Raw genomic sequence first — 15168 nt, forward strand, 5'->3', positions numbered from 1 at the left:
TCCCGCCTGGCCCCCAATATTCCCAAATTAATACTTTTCCAAGTCTCTTCATTTGTGTGCGGCCTTCTCTAGAACCCGAACCCTGAACCGGAACCCTGAACCATGCAGGACGTGAAAGGGGTTCCCACACTGGGCTGCTGCCCAAGGCTACATACAGCTGATCACTCTACCTTTCAGAGAAGCCTCTGTACATTCATATAAAACCTGTCCAGCCTGGCCAGTGTGGCTCAGTGACTGAGCATCAACCCATGAACAGTAGGTTATGGTTCGATTCCCGGTCAGAGCACATGCCCAAGTTGCAGGCTCTATTCCCAGTGTGGGGCATGTAGGAGGCGGCTGATCAATGATTCATCATTGATGATGGATCTCTCTCTCTCTCTCTCCCCCTTCCTCTCTGAAATCAATAAAAAATATTTAAAACAACAACAAAAAAACCCGTCCACAAATATGGCAACCCAGTTGTAAACCAATATCTTGTTTTGAGTTGCCAGAGGTTAGGCTTGAAAAAAGGCTCAATTATTCTCTTAAACTGCTTCTGAATTATTTATGAAAACTAAATAAAGAATAAAATGGCCACTGATAAACTGGAAGCCTTGCTGTGGCAGGAAAGTTAGAAGCTGGAAAACAAGCAATTTTCTAAGAATGTGAATGTTTACTATTTTTCTCTCTTTTGGCAGAAATTGACAAATTGTTAAAGATCTGCTGCCTAGCAACCAAGTTCTGCTGAGCTGCTTAGGAGATATGAATTGTAGCTTCTCCAAACAGTATGAAGGAAGTTCAAAGGTCTAAAATTTTAATTTAATAACCAATCTGAGTGCCAGAGGTACTGATGCAACTCTGGAGGGAGCTGAAGACCCTGCTCTGCCCAGAAGTAGGGACGGTTCATGACCTTGCCTTTCACAACCATCTGGCTTTCTACACCTGTTTCTCCAGGGAGAACCAAAAACAGGCTCTGCCAGAAAACATCAGTGGAGTCTGATGTGACCTCCAAAAGCAAATAAAAACAATGACAACGGGCAGCTTTCACAGTGCCATCCAATGAGTTCTCATATATGACCACAGACTTGTGGATGTCATTTGAGTATTTCATCCCAGGACCTGGGACCCTGCACTTCCTCTTCTCAAGGTGAATTATTGTATCATAGTCTATTTCAGACCAAGAGGCACCAAGAGGAAGTTTAGTTACTTAAGGAAAGGCTCCAGCACTTACCACAATTACAAAATACTAGTGACCCGGAGCACGAAATTCATGCATTTTAAAAGGGGATTAATTAGAGGAAATAATTTAATATTGCTATTTGCCCTTTCTCTATAATAGAAGTGTCGGAGATGAAAGAAAATTAGTAAAATGTATATGAAAACCTTCCTCCTGTCAGAGTCTGGCGCTCACCACGGGACCCAGAGTCAAGTCCCTGCCCACCCACATGCACCTCAAAATTACGTGAGACCCAGACCCAGCCGGACCACCCTTGTCAAGCCCTGCCGGGCAGGGGGCGTAGCCACAGGTCCCCTGGCCCAGCGCCAGGCGGGGGGGGGGGGGCGCAGCCTCAGGTCCCCCGCCAAGCCCGGGCAGGGGGCGTAGCCACAGGTCCCCCATCAAGCCCCACCAGCAGGGGGGTGCAGCCTCAGGTCCCCCTCAAGCCCCGCTAGGCAGGGGTGCGGCCTGAGTTCCCCCGACCCAGCACTGGGGGTGCACCTTGAGGTCCCCATCAAGCCCCACTGGGTGAGGGGCACGGCCTGAGGTCCCCTGCCAAGCCCAGCCAGGCAGGGGGGCGCAGCCTCAGGTCCCCTGGCCCAATGCTAGGGCGGGGGGTGCGGCCTGAGGTCCCCTGTCAAGCTCTGCTGGGTGGGGAGTGAGGTCTGAGGTCCCCCGGCCTGGTGCCGGGGTGGGGGGCGCAGCCTGAAGTCCCCTGTCAAGCCCCACCTGGTGTGGGGCACGGCCTGAGGTCCCCCAGCCTGGCGCTGGGGCCGGGGAAGCAGTCTGAGGTCCCCTAGCCCAGCACCAGGATGGGAAGCGCACCTTGAGGTCCCCTGTCAAGCCCAGCCAGGCAGGGGGGCGCAGCCTCAGGTCCCCTGGCCCGGTGCTGTGGTGGGGGGAGTGCAGCCTGGGGTCACCTGTCAAGCCCTGCTGGGTGGGGGGCACGGCCTGAGGTCCCCTGTCAAGCCCAGCCAGGCAGGGGGGCGCGGCCTGAGGTCCCCCAGCCTGGCGCTGGGGCGGGGAAAGCAGTCTGAGGTCCCCTGTCAAGCCCTGCTGGGCGGGGGGTGTGGTCTGAGGTCCCCTGGCCTGGTGCTGGGGTGGGGACACAGCCTGAAGTCCCCTGTCAAGCCCCATGGGGGTGGGGGACAGTGTAACTTCAAGTCCCTGCTGATTGCTTGTTAAGGCTCCTTAAGGGAACTTGGCCTCAGCTGTGGGTGCAGCCATCTTTGTGACAGAGTGATGGTCAATTAGCATATTCCCTCTTTATTAGATAGGATGATTATTCGGGTAATGATTTGTTTAATGTCCATCTCCTCTAATAATCAAGCTGAGAGAGGCAGAGGCTACATTTGTACCGTTTATCATTATGCCTGTTTACGGCACAGTGCCTGGCACACAACAGGTGTTCAAGAAATGTGTGTGGTACAAGTGAGTGAATGAAGGAATGAACCTCAGGACTTATCGAAGTTTGGCTAAACCCTGAAACTTCCTGTCCTGCTTAGCAGGGGTTGGTCAAAAGATTTTTCAGTGAACTTCAGTAACTGGTCTTGGTCACTCTCTCAAAGTCAGTGAAAATGGCTCTGGCCAGGACTGCCTCTCCATGACCTCTGTCCACATGAGGAGTCCCAGTGCAAAGCTGGGAGTGGCACCCTCCCCACCGCCCTCTAAGGATATTTGAGGGTATGTCCTGAAAGAGCCAAGTGAAAGATACCTAACTTTTTCATTTTAATTTTTAAATATATTTTTATTGATTTTCGAGAGAGGAAGGGAGAGGGAGAGATAGGAACATCAATGATGAGAGAGAATTTTGATTTGCTGCCTCCTGCATGCCTGCTCCTCCCCCCGCCCCGAGATCAAGCCCACAACCCAGGCGTGTGCCCTGACTGGGAACTGAACCGTGACCTCCTGGTTCATGGGTCGATGCTCAACGAACGAGCCACACCGGCCTGGCCCAGATACCTCATTTTAATGCATTTTTTTTCTGAGCACTTCATCTTGTTAAAAACAATTGCTGGTAGTGAAAAGTAATTGTCCTGTTGTGACATGGCAGGTGCTATGCTAAATGCCTTGCATATATAATTTCACTTAATTTTTATCACCCCCATCCTACAGATGTGCAGACTGAGACCCAGAGAGGTTAAACCACTTGTTTGAGGTCTGCATTGCCTTTTAACCACTGCAATACTATCTGCAAACCAGTCAGATATTTCTTCTTTTTTAAAAAATCTCTTTTCGCCCTGGCCGGTAGCTCAGATGACTGGAGCATCGCCCCGATACAGAAAGGTTATGGAATCAATCCCCAGTCAGGGCACATAAAAGCAGCAATGGATGAATGTATAAGTAAGTGGAACGCTGCCCTGGCTGGCATGGCTCAGTTGGTTGAGTGTTGTCCCATGCACCAAGAGGTCGCCAGTTGGATTCCCAGTCATGGTACATGCCTGGGTTGTGGGCTCGATCCCCAGTAGGGGTTGTGCAGGAGGCAGCCAATCAGTGTTTTTTTCTCTCTCTCCCTCTCACTTCCTCTCTCTCTCAAATCAACAAAAACACTTTTTTTTTTTTTTAAAGTGGAACAACAAGTCGATGTTTCTCTCTCCCTCTCTTTCCCCCGCCCCTTTCCCCTCCAATCAATAAATAAAAATTAAAAAGAAATCTCTTTCCTGAGCTGGGACCTGATAAAAAGTATCACATACAAGAGCAAAGTTAGATACTTAAAATTAGGCATAAAACACCAGAGGAAGGCTCTGCCTAGTCCCATTCAAGCTACCACATTTGGTCACACGCTTAAAACACATAGACACACACTCCCTCTCTCTCAACATCTCTTTCTCTTTCACAAGGATAACAGCACTTCCTGCTCTTAAAGAGAATTTATTACACACATTTCTTTTGCAAGACAAGTCCCAGAGGCCAGGAGGCCTTTCCAGCTGGCGGGAGCCGTACTGCTTCTGACTATACGAGACCCAGAGGAAGGCAGAGGGAGGCTCAGCAAGCAGGCGCTTAGCCCGTGGAAGGGCTTGCCTCTCACTCGCCGCCTCCTCCAGGTTAGCAGAGGAGCTGCTGGCTAGAAACAGGGCTCGAGACCACTGGGGCAAACACAAAAACCCTTTTTAGGATTCTCCTGCTGTACCTCTCAGAGTTGTGGGTATGTTACTACAATATATGTCACCATTTTTTTAAATATAAAATAGATTGTGTTGCCCGGCCAGTGTGGCTCAGTGGTTGAGCATCAAGCCATGAACAAGGAGGTCACCGTTCGATTCCTGGTCAGGCACATGCCTGGGTTGTGGGCTTGATCCCCAATAGGGAGTATGCAAAAGAGAGCTAATCCATGTCTCTCATCCAAGTTTCTATCTCTCACTCTAAAATCAATTTTTAAAGGTAGTTAAAAACAGGTTATGTCAAACATCTGGGTAACACCTCTGCTCCTCTAGGAAGGCATCGTATTGATCCTGTGGTTTTGCACCCCAACACAATCTGGCCACCCCCGCCTTCACCCAAGGTAGAAGGGTCTCATTTTTAAAAGCAATGGGTCAAACCAATGAACTGCCTCCTTTCTCTTCACTTGCTGAATTCTCACCAACACTGGGTCTTGGGGACACCCCAATGGGGGCAGAAGCTGTCCATAAGGGTCACCTCTTTCTCCTAGGCCATGTCCCCAGGGGCAAGAGGCTGAGCACTGGCGAAGGGCCTTTGTGGAACTGTAAATAGGCCCCATTCCCTCATGTAGAGATATACTAGTTTGTCACCAGGGCCTACCAAGGAACTGATGGTTGAATCCCAACTCTCACCCACCCTGTGCTGGGACCATCCAGGCTTCTGTCCCAGGGAGGCCAGGGTCACCTCCCCTCACTCTGGGATCACTCCCACTTCCAGGCTCCACAGGCCTCAGGAAAGGATGTCACATCTACAGAACAGAACCTCCATGGCAGGGTGCAGGGTAGGGCTCTACTGATGACGACTGAGGCTCAGAGAGAAGCAGTCATTTGCCCATGGTCACTGAGCTCCTCAGTGGCAAAGCTGGCTGCCCCTCTCGTAACAGACACTTTCCTGTGTAGCACCTGCATCCTGCTGACAGCCAGAGGACAAGCTCCCTGGGGACAGAGCCTGCATCTTTTGTCCCCCTAGCACCGGGCAGGATCTACCCCAGTGCTGGCTGAGTTTAATCAGTGTCCCTGCCTACTGGCTGAGTTCTGGGGACTCTGACTTCCTAAAAACACAGCTTTCGACTTTAAGACAGCCTGACTGGGGGAATCCCCACCAGGTGGCCTGCCCTCCCATCTGCCTCTCTGCCCAGCCTGAGGAAGACACTGCCCTGCCGGGGCGGAGGGCTTAGCAAAAACCTGCCAGTCCCCTAGCTGCCGCTGTGGGGACGGGGGTGAGCTGGGTGACAGTCCCACCCACTCCCGCTGCCTGTTCTTAGGTCATTGAATCATGCTCCCGTCCCCTCTTGCAACCTCAGGATCTTCCAGGGAGGCCCAAGCCAGGAACTCCTGTCTTAGCATATTAGGGAGAAAGGGCTATGACAGTAGTGTTTAACCCTGGCTTCCAGGGGGCGGGGGCAGGCTTTGAGAAAGTACAGGTACCTGAGGCCCCACTCCAGACCGTTTAAGTCACAATTCCTGGGGGTGAGGTAGGATAGGCGGTGGTCTCTGATCCCCATCAGATTCACAGAGATATGACCCACAAAATGTTAAGCACCAACAATGATGACGCCTTTTGGTAAGACAGGTCAGCCAGAAACTCAAGGCCTGAGCAAGATTTATGCACTAATGCTACCTCCCCAGGACAGGCCCCTCCTCCTCCCTTAGGACTGGCCTGGCTGATGTAAGCCCCAAGCGCTAGACCTCAGCTTTGGTGGGACACTGCAGGCAGGCAGAGCATAGGAAGGCAGCACCCGGAGTCCTTGGGGTCAGGCCCACTTTTCCCTCTACTGCCAAAGCGAATTCTGCCCTCCCCCCCACCACCCCAGGACCCAGGCCTGCACTCCCCTTTCACTTAGGCTGAGGAAGACCACCCGCTGGTTAAGGGTGGATGAGAGAATCTGGGCCTCAAGGCCTCGGCTCTGTCCAGGGTCCTGACTCCTGACAGGAGCACTTTTTCTGCCTGGGGCACCTCACTCTGGTGTAGAGGGCATCCCTTGATTTGCACCCTCAGGGTGCACTGGGAAGGGCGGGCCTTGGCAGGTCATCAGAGCGGCCGCCCCTCGGTTCTCTAAACCCAACCCCAGTCCTTCCCACAGCTGTTGGCGTCACTATGGGCTAGTGGTGCTGCTAGGGATAAGGACTCGTGGTCCTCAAAAACCATCACTGTCCACATTCAGAGATAAGGCGAGGAAGTGAACCACAGAGCCCCCAGCGAGGGGGCTCCTGCACCACACACATCAGTTTGCAAACATTCTGCCTGGGAACTTGGGCCAGACTGGGAGCAGGCCCTGTGACCAGCCTGACAACCACCCCATAGGCTTCTTACTCTGGGGGACAGGGCAGACGGGGCTCCCAGATCCCCTCTCATCAGGGGGTCCAAAGCCCTGGGCCCCCAGGCCCAGCAGACGAGAAGGGCCCTCCCGTCCACACCATTCACAAAAAGAGAAGGCAACAACCCAGCGAGATTTAGTGCAAATGTTCTGTACCGCCAAATCCTCGCTTTCATCTCCGCCTTCTCATGAGCCAAATAATTTGGAAGCTTTCATTGACGGTTTCCTTTCTGCCCCAAGATAGCTTGGAATTTATGGTGGCTATGGCTCAGCCTCCTCACTTAGGGGACGAGGGAAACCTCACAGGCTGCTCTCCAGCCTGCTGCGGGAGGAAAAGCTGTCCTTGGCCATAGTTCAAGGCGGGGAAGACTTCCTCAGCTCTCCTGGAGCCCAGGACTTGAGGTCGGGTGTCTCCCTCAGGTTGCACAGCCCTCTGGGAGGCTCCTGTGCTCGAACCCAGGGCCACGTGTAGCCAGTCCCCATCAGGGCAGGGTACCAACACCCTTACAATGACTTGACTCTATTTTTTTTGGGGGGGGGGGGCGGGGGAGGAGGTTCAAAGGCTCTGAGCTGGAAAACCCAAGAAGCAGGGGAATTCTCAGCCCCATGCAAATCATTTTCTCCTCGGCCTTCGTGGACACCTGTTTCCTCCCAGCCACCAGCCTACCCTGGGTGTCCATGGCAGCCCCGGGCCCTGGGATCTCTGCCCTGAGAGCCGGCCCTTCCTCCTACAGGTGCTTGGGGGGAGGAGGGAGCAGCCAGCCCTAGGAGCTCCCCTGAACTTCTCCACCTTTCTCCGAAGCAGCAGGCTCCTCAGCTCCAAAAGGGGCTTGACAATTGCTGCCTCCCAGGACCCGCAAGATATGTGAAGGTGGCTACTGTTTTACTAATTCAATCTCAACAATTGGGGAGCCCCTGCAGGTATCAAGATGGGGGTGGGAAGGGAGAGGGGGGCAGTGGAGTTGAGGAGGGGTCCCAGGGGTTCCAGGGCTCTAGCACTCTGCCTCCCACTTCCCAGTGCACCCACTGAGCAGGGCTAGTCCAGGAGGGCACTAACAGCCTCAAGAACAGAATCTTCCCAAGCAGGCTGGGTCCAGCCCTAACTGCATTCCGGAAGGTCTCTCCTTCCAGCTCCACCCCTCCTCCACAGGGCCAAGGGAGGACAATCAGTTGGGGGTGGTGGTGGGAGGCATCAGATCTCAAAGGCTCCCCACTCCCCACAAAGGGAGAGTGTTAGGGTCAGCTAGCTCCAGGAGGAGGCGGGAAGTCCTTTTTCAAATGCAAGGTTCTGCGGAAGACCCCCCTAGGGACTGGCTAATGACAGCGGAGGCAAGATGGTTCCAGTGGTGAAAGGGGAGAGGAGGACCCCAGGCTCAGAACACAGATACTTCCCCCAACCCCAAGTCAAGGGCTCAGCCCCAGAACCCTGGGCCTTCCCACCCTGGGCACTGTTAGGCCCCAAAACTTCAGGTCTTGGCTACATAACTTTGGGAACTTCAGTTTCCTTATCACAGGACTGAGAACTCTGGACTACTTAAAAATTTTTTAAACTTTAAAATACATATACATATATATATATATATATATATATATATATATATATATATATATTTTAATTGATTTCAGAGGAAGGGAGAGGGAGAGAGAAAGACAGAAACATCAATGATGAGAGGCACCGCTGATCAGCTGCCTCCTGCATGCCCCCCACTGGAGATCAAGCCTGCAACCCAGGCATGTGCCCTGACCAGAAACTGAACCCCTGACCAGGAATCAAATCATAACCTCCTGGTTCATGGCTTGACACTTAACACTGAGCAACACTGGCTGGGCTCTGGGCTACTTTTAAGGATTAAAAAACTAAAGTGTCCATCACTCTAAAGTGCCAGCTACTCTGAAGGCTGCAGAGCAATGCCTCTCTTGAGGGCCCTATTCAACCCTTCCACAGACCCTCCACCTTCTCAGAGAATCAGCGCTCTTGCAGCCTCATCTGTGCCTGGGGCCTCTTCTGCTTTAAAGACATCTCCTCCCCGCCCTCCCTCCCCCACAGCTCCAGAAGCCAAATACCTCTACCTGCCACAAGAAACATCCCAGGTCAAACAAAGGAAGGCTTAAAATGCAAGCACTGTGAACTGGGCATAATAAGGAGCAGGAGACTTAACCGGATGACTGGGGACCCATCCTCCACCCCTACACCAGCAATCCTGTCACCCTTGCTCAGCCTCCAAAGTGTCCTGAATACCACTGCTTCTTACTCCACTGCCAACCCCAGGCTCTAAGCCACCATCGTTTATCTGCTGGTCAACTGCAAAAGAATCAGAATCCTTCCTGGTCCCACCTGTGTCCCGGCATGCCCTTCTCCTCACGGCAGCCAGTGGGACCTCTCATTTAAACATCAGACGGCCATTACCTTGCTTATGATCCTGGAAAGGCTTCTTCTCTCACTCAGATCCTCAGGTCAACAGAAACATCTTTACAACAACCTACACCCCCTGCCTTCATTTCACTCAGCCACACTGGCCTAGCATGGCCATGACTGTGCCCTCTGCCAGGAGTGCTTTTCTTCCACACATCTGCAGAGCTCACTGCCACCCGCCCCCCCCCCCCCCGCCCCCGCCCCAGCCCTCTGCTCCTGTGACCTCCCATTTCACTTCGCCTTTCTTTAGGACACTGGCCACTACTCACCTCGGAGGGCTTCTTTTCGTTCTGCCGGGGCCAGCCCGACTTGGTGCTGCTGGGCAGTTTGGAGCATCTTGAGGCAGATGTAGTGTGGCCTGTGGAGAGAACACAGCCCATGAGGGGCCCTGGGAGGCCAGGAACACCACCCACCCACACCCAAGGATAGAAGGGAAGCTCCAGCTTGAATGTTCAGGAGGTGGACACTTCTGTGAATACCTGGTAGATTGTCCCTGCTCTGGGCCTCTCCAATGATGAATGATGACATGAAACCCCTTCTACCCACCAACCAGAAGGGGCTTGGGAAACAAAAGGCAGTGACCAGGACTCAGTATTAGCTTACTATGTGACCCACAACAAGTCCCTTGCACTCTCTTGTCCTCTGCTTCCTCCTTGGTGTGATGCCCTGGGTAGACAAGAGGCTGGGCAGAGCAGTGGGAATAATGTTGCTCTAAAGTAGACCCACAGACCAGGCTTGAGCCCTGGCTCAGCCACTTACTAGCTTGTCACCCTGGGCAAATAACTAAGTTTCTCTGAGCCTCAGTTTGCTCTTCTATAAAATGGGGGAAAGAGACTAACTGTCTTCAAAGGGTTGTTGTAAGAATTAAATGATATCATGCCTGTAGTCTTCTCAATAAGCATTAGTTTTTATTATGAGGGTCTAAGGCTGTTGCTGGACTACAGGGCTGTGGCTTCTATCTCCTCGGGTCAAAGGAGCTGATGGGAAAGGACAATGCATCAGCCCGGCCCAACTCCCAGGCAGCTACAGGGCTCAGCTGCCCAGAAGCCCACCCCTTGCAGGTGCTCTGCCCGCACGGGCTCCTTTGTATGCAATAAAGTTAGAAGTAGAGGATGCGGTCCTCCTTGGCTCTACTGAGCCAGACCACAGGCAGTGTGGTTGCAGCCACAGAGGGCCAGACGCTGTGATCTCTTGCCACAGGGAGGAAGGGCTGGCCAAGTTAGACACCAGAGCCCAGATGAACCAACAGACCCTCAAAGGACAGTGAATGAGACCTGGAGGGGGGGATGGGACTGGGACCAGACCCACCATGGGATTGCATCTGCCACAGGCTCTTGGAGGAAGGTATGAAACTTTGGGAGCTCTAAGGGGCCTTGGAGATCTCCTCAATCTCAGGGGCTCACCGCCTATGTGAACAAACTGAGGTCTAGAGTTGCAGGGCTCCAGGCCCAGCCTCCTTGGCAATGCAGCCTCTTTCTCAGCCTGGGCTTCCACCAGTAACACCACTGCGTGGGAGCCCCCTGGCAGTGTGTCTTTCCTACAGGGCAGAATGCAGCTCCTGACTTCAACCAGCCCCTGCGGGCCCAGGCTCCTGGGCAGCTAGGAAGAGCTGCCTTCTACTACTAGAGAAAAGCTCTCACCTTACACACACTCCCCCAAATTTCAAAAGAGGCTCCCTAAGCCCTATCTTCTCCTTGACAACATCCCCCCATCCCCAGACATCCAAACGACACCCCCAGGCCATACACTAGTCTACCTCTGAGATTCTATTACTGAGATCCCATGAAGGTCAGACTGCTTCATTCATTTCTTCAGCAAACATTTACTGAGCACCTATCTAGCTGGGGATAAGGCAGTGAGTAAGACATGACCTCTCTTATCAGGGAGCTTGCCAGTGGTTAGGTAATAATACTTATCAGGGAATTATTGCAGTGACAGATTTTCTATGGGTTGTGTAGAGACCTCCTATAGTGCCCTGACTCAACAGGAGAGCCACAGGGAGAGGGATGTACTCCTAATAGCCAGGAGTTACATATCCAAAGGCCCAGAGGGTAGCAGATCTGTTCCAAACAGAGCAAAGCAGGTGGGGCTGAGAGACCTACAGGGTAAAAGGGGGTGGGGTGGGGAGGGGGTAGAGTGAAGTGGACAGCAAGGCCTTAGTGTTAGGACTTTCTCAGGAGCAGAGGGACCTGCTCTCATTTATGCCTTCCCCAACATTGAGACCATGGGCAGCCGCTCCCCATCTGTGGGCCTGGTAATTATTCACATGCTTTCCCTGGAGGAGCCCCAAAAGGAAGGCCTTACTGTCAGTGGTGTCAGAGTTGTCGCTGCTGATGGAGTATTTTCGCCTCTTCTCTTCCATCTGCAACAAAAGGCAGGCCCCATTATACACACAAGCAACCTGGGAAATCCTCAATCCCCCAGAAAATCACCAGTAGCCTCCCTCCCTCCCCACACTCTTCCGGCTACAGCCAGCCAGCCCCACTTGGCCCCACCCACCCTGGATGGGATGAGGGAGGGGAGAGGAGGGTGCATCTCCATCTCCTGAGCCCAGAGCCTCAGAGGAGCAGGAGTCTAAGATGAGAGGACCTGCCCAGGAAACTCAGGCTCACCAGAAAACCAATCCACTCCCAAGCAAAAGTTGCAACTGGTGCCTCACTGGGTGCGGAGAAGGGAAGGCAGTAGGGCCATCCTATGTGAGTTTAAGGACAAGCCAGCCCTGCCTGCACTGAGGACACATCCTGAGGCGGGTGGCCAGGAGTGTGGAAAGGGGGGTGAGTACAGGGAGGCTCCAAACTGGGTCCCTGAGACACACCAGGCCCAGGGTGACTGGTCCTGGTCTGGGCTCCCTCCCTCCCCCACAGTCCCTCTCCTGACTGAAGTACAAACCAACTTTATCTTGACTACATTACTTAACTTCAAGGGAAGAAGGGCAGCTCTCCCATGCTGCGCTCATTCCTCTGCCCACACTATCTCAGCTATCTCCAGTTCCTAACAACCCCGTGAGCTGTGAGCTATTTGCATCGTTTACTGGGGAGGCTCAGTGCCTTGTCCTGCTAGTAACTGTCTGAACTGGGATTTGAATGCCTGTGGGCTGATCCCTGAGCCCACACTGAGCCGCCTTTGTGCCCTCCTCAGCGCCTGCCTGTTGGAAGTGCTTTCCCACCCACTATTTCCTCTAATCCTACAGAGTCCTGGGTGGCAGCGCCTGCTCCTGTCCCCTGGGAGGGGAGCACACCCAGTGGCTTGTTAACCTGCTCTGGGCCTCAGCTAGTTAGTGGCTGAGTGCTAATGTGAGAACAGATCTGGGGCTCAGGGCCCAGAGCACTTTCCACCATGTTCCTGTTCCTGTGAGTCTGGAACCTGGGCTGCCTCACTGCCCACAGCAAACGGCAAGGAGCCAGTGTCAGCAGGGAAGAGCCCCACCACCCAGCCCAGCTGCAGGCCAGCCAGGCTCCCGACCACGCCTATGATCCTATCTACTATCTGCCACCACCCCAAATCTGCCCTTGCCAGGCCTGGGGTTCCCCTTCTCCTCCTGTGGCCCTGCAGAGACCAGGGAGCATTAGGCAGGGGTGATTACCCAGACCTCTGAGCTGACCAGGAGGACCTGCCTGCCTGGAGCTTGACCAGAACCAGGAGCTTCTCTCTACCCTCATGTCCCCCAACAGCAGGATTAGGATGACAGGAAGGTTCACTGGGGCTGCTTATTGCCCAGCTCTGAAGGTGTGGACAAGTGCTCTGCAGAGGGTGTGGAGGTATGGAGGGATGCCTGGTGGTATGAGGTGCATGGATGGCAGGAAGGTGGGAACAACTCATTTCGGCAGGGGAGGGGGACACCATGGGACACAGGGGCCTTAAGCCCTCAGAACAGACCTTTGGTACAGGTGGGCAAGACGGCTGCTTCCCTTTTGCAGATGAAGAAGACAAAGCAAAGAGGTTAAGTGGTTTGCCCTGGATTGCAGTGCTTTAAGAAGTCTGTCTGATTCCGGAGACCATGCTCTTGACCTTTAGATGTCCCTGCCTCTGTGCAGCCTAGTGCAAGCAGGCAATAATGCTCTACCACCTACAGCCGCCCATCCTCACTGTCCTCTGGATCTGAGGGTGGCTTTAAATGAAGCCCTCTAACCTACACCTTGCTAACCCAGCCCTATCACAGGCGGGTAGAAGTCAAAGAGAGGTGCTAGAATTGCATCCACCTGTTTCCCCCTGCAATGGGCTGTCCAGGAATTGCATTTCTCTTCATTTCTAGCAAAGAGGTCACTTCCAAGCCAGGCTCTCCCATAGCATAAAAGCCACCGCCCCCACTAGACCAGGGACCAGGGGAAAGACAACTGGGTCTGCGTTTTTACACGAATCTCCTGAACTGAAGATGTTGGCAGCTGATTCAGGATTTTAAAAACACTTTCAGGAGGCCAAACTAAACACATCTGTGGGCCAGAATCAGCTGGTGAGAAGAAATGAGAGCAGCATAAAGCCCTTGGCACAGTGGTTGGCTCTCCACATAGATGCTAGTTGTCAATACCATGCAGCCTCGGGCCAGGTGAGAGACCTCCTGCCAGTGGCCACCTGAGGGGTCCTCAGAGGGAGCGGTGACCCTGTACAATAAGGAAGGTCCTCTATGACAGGACCCAACTGCGGCACCCTTCTCAGAATGCCGTTCCCTGCTGCCCAGGACCTGCCAGGATGCAGCCCGGCACCCCACCCTCACCCAGGTCCCTGTCCAATCTGCCCTGTGGAGCATCCCGAGTCCTCCTGGGCAGGGTGTTATTAAGGGTGCAGATTTTGTGGTGGTTTAATTGAAATAATAACTAGGCTTCAGAGGACAGTCACTGTTTGTAAGTGAAGCTGCCTTCCTTTGAACCATGTCTGTTGTAAAGGCCTCTCTGCCTCAGGTAAGCCTCCACTGTCAGTGGCTAATGAAGCCCCAATGAGCCTGGGCTGGGCTGTGGGACAGCCCTTTGCCCCTGGAACCCCCCTCTCCACCCCAGCAAGGGGTACAGGGAAGACTCCTTCACCAAAGTTGAAGTCTAAGACTGCAAATACAGGTGTGGCTTGGGGGTGCTGAGATTTGATCTTGGCCTCTGGGTTTTCCCTCTCCACTGGCCCCTCCAATGTCTCCCAAAGCAAGGTCTGCCCTGGGAGAATACCTCAGTGTCATAAGGCACTTTCTTTTGGAGACAGAAAGTGTCCCTGAAACCTCACCTGCAAAGGAGACTAGGAATAGAAGGGTCACTTTTCCTTCCGTTTGCACCTCCCACACTGCCCCCAGCATGGAGACACAGATAGGAAGCTCTTTGATAGTGTGGGTGTCAGAGGGTCACCTCAGTGAAGCAGCAGCCCACGGCCTCTCAGCAACCCTTGGCAAGTGGGCTCTCCCTCCAGAACACACCATGAATCCGCCCACTTTTCCCCCGTTTATACTGCTACCAAACGGGTCCAAGTCATTTCCTCTCTTGCCTGGACTATTGCTCCCTCATAATCCGGGATCCACACAGTAGCCAGAATGATCTTTAAAAAGTATAAATCGGGCCCTGGCAGTGTGGCTCAGTTGGTTGGTGGGCATCATCCTGTGCACTGAAAGGCTGCCGGTTCGACTGTCAGTCAGGGCACATGCCCAGGTTGGTGGTTTGATTACCAGTTAGGGTGCATACAGCAGGCAACCTGATCTGTCACTCTTTCTCTCTCTCTCTCCCTCCATTCCTCTAAAATCAATAAAAATATATTTAAAAATAAAATAAATTATAACGTATAAATTTTAAATGTTCCTATTTAAAACCTTTCAAAGGCTTCCTACTGACCAAAGGATAAAACTCAAGCTCCTAACCACAAGACCCCACATGGTCTGCCTAACTCAACAAGTTTGTGTCCACCACTAGCCCTGCTCCAGCTACACCTGCCTCCTTTCATTTCCTGAAGTGAGCCTGACAGTCCATGCTTTGAGACCTGAACACAGCCTGTACCCTCTGCCTTGTAATGGTCTATGCAGCCTATGCATGTCTGACTTTTCATTTTTCAAGTTTCAGCTTAAATGCCACACATGCGGGGGGCCTTATCTAAAGAAAGCTTCTCATCCTATTATTC

General features: G+C 53.0%; 1 protein-coding gene across 7 annotated transcripts in view; it reads right to left on the reverse strand.

The window, feature by feature from the left end:
* The window catches only part of JADE2 (jade family PHD finger 2), a 63168-nt gene that overhangs the window by 31348 nt on the left and 16652 nt on the right, over positions 1 to 15168 (reverse strand). For all 7 annotated transcript variants that reach the window (XM_080672825.1, XM_080672824.1, XM_080672823.1 and 4 more), the window contains 2 exons: positions 11389 to 11446; positions 9354 to 9442 (listed from right to left, as the gene is read on the reverse strand). In XM_080672825.1, coding sequence (XP_080528951.1) covers positions 9354 to 9442; positions 11389 to 11446 — 147 coding nt within the window. The remainder of the gene's footprint in view (positions 1 to 9353; positions 9443 to 11388; positions 11447 to 15168) is intronic.

Source organism: Plecotus auritus, assembly GCF_963455305.1.
Source record: "Plecotus auritus genome assembly, chromosome: 6".
Lineage (NCBI taxonomy): Eukaryota > Metazoa > Chordata > Mammalia > Chiroptera > Vespertilionidae > Plecotus > Plecotus auritus.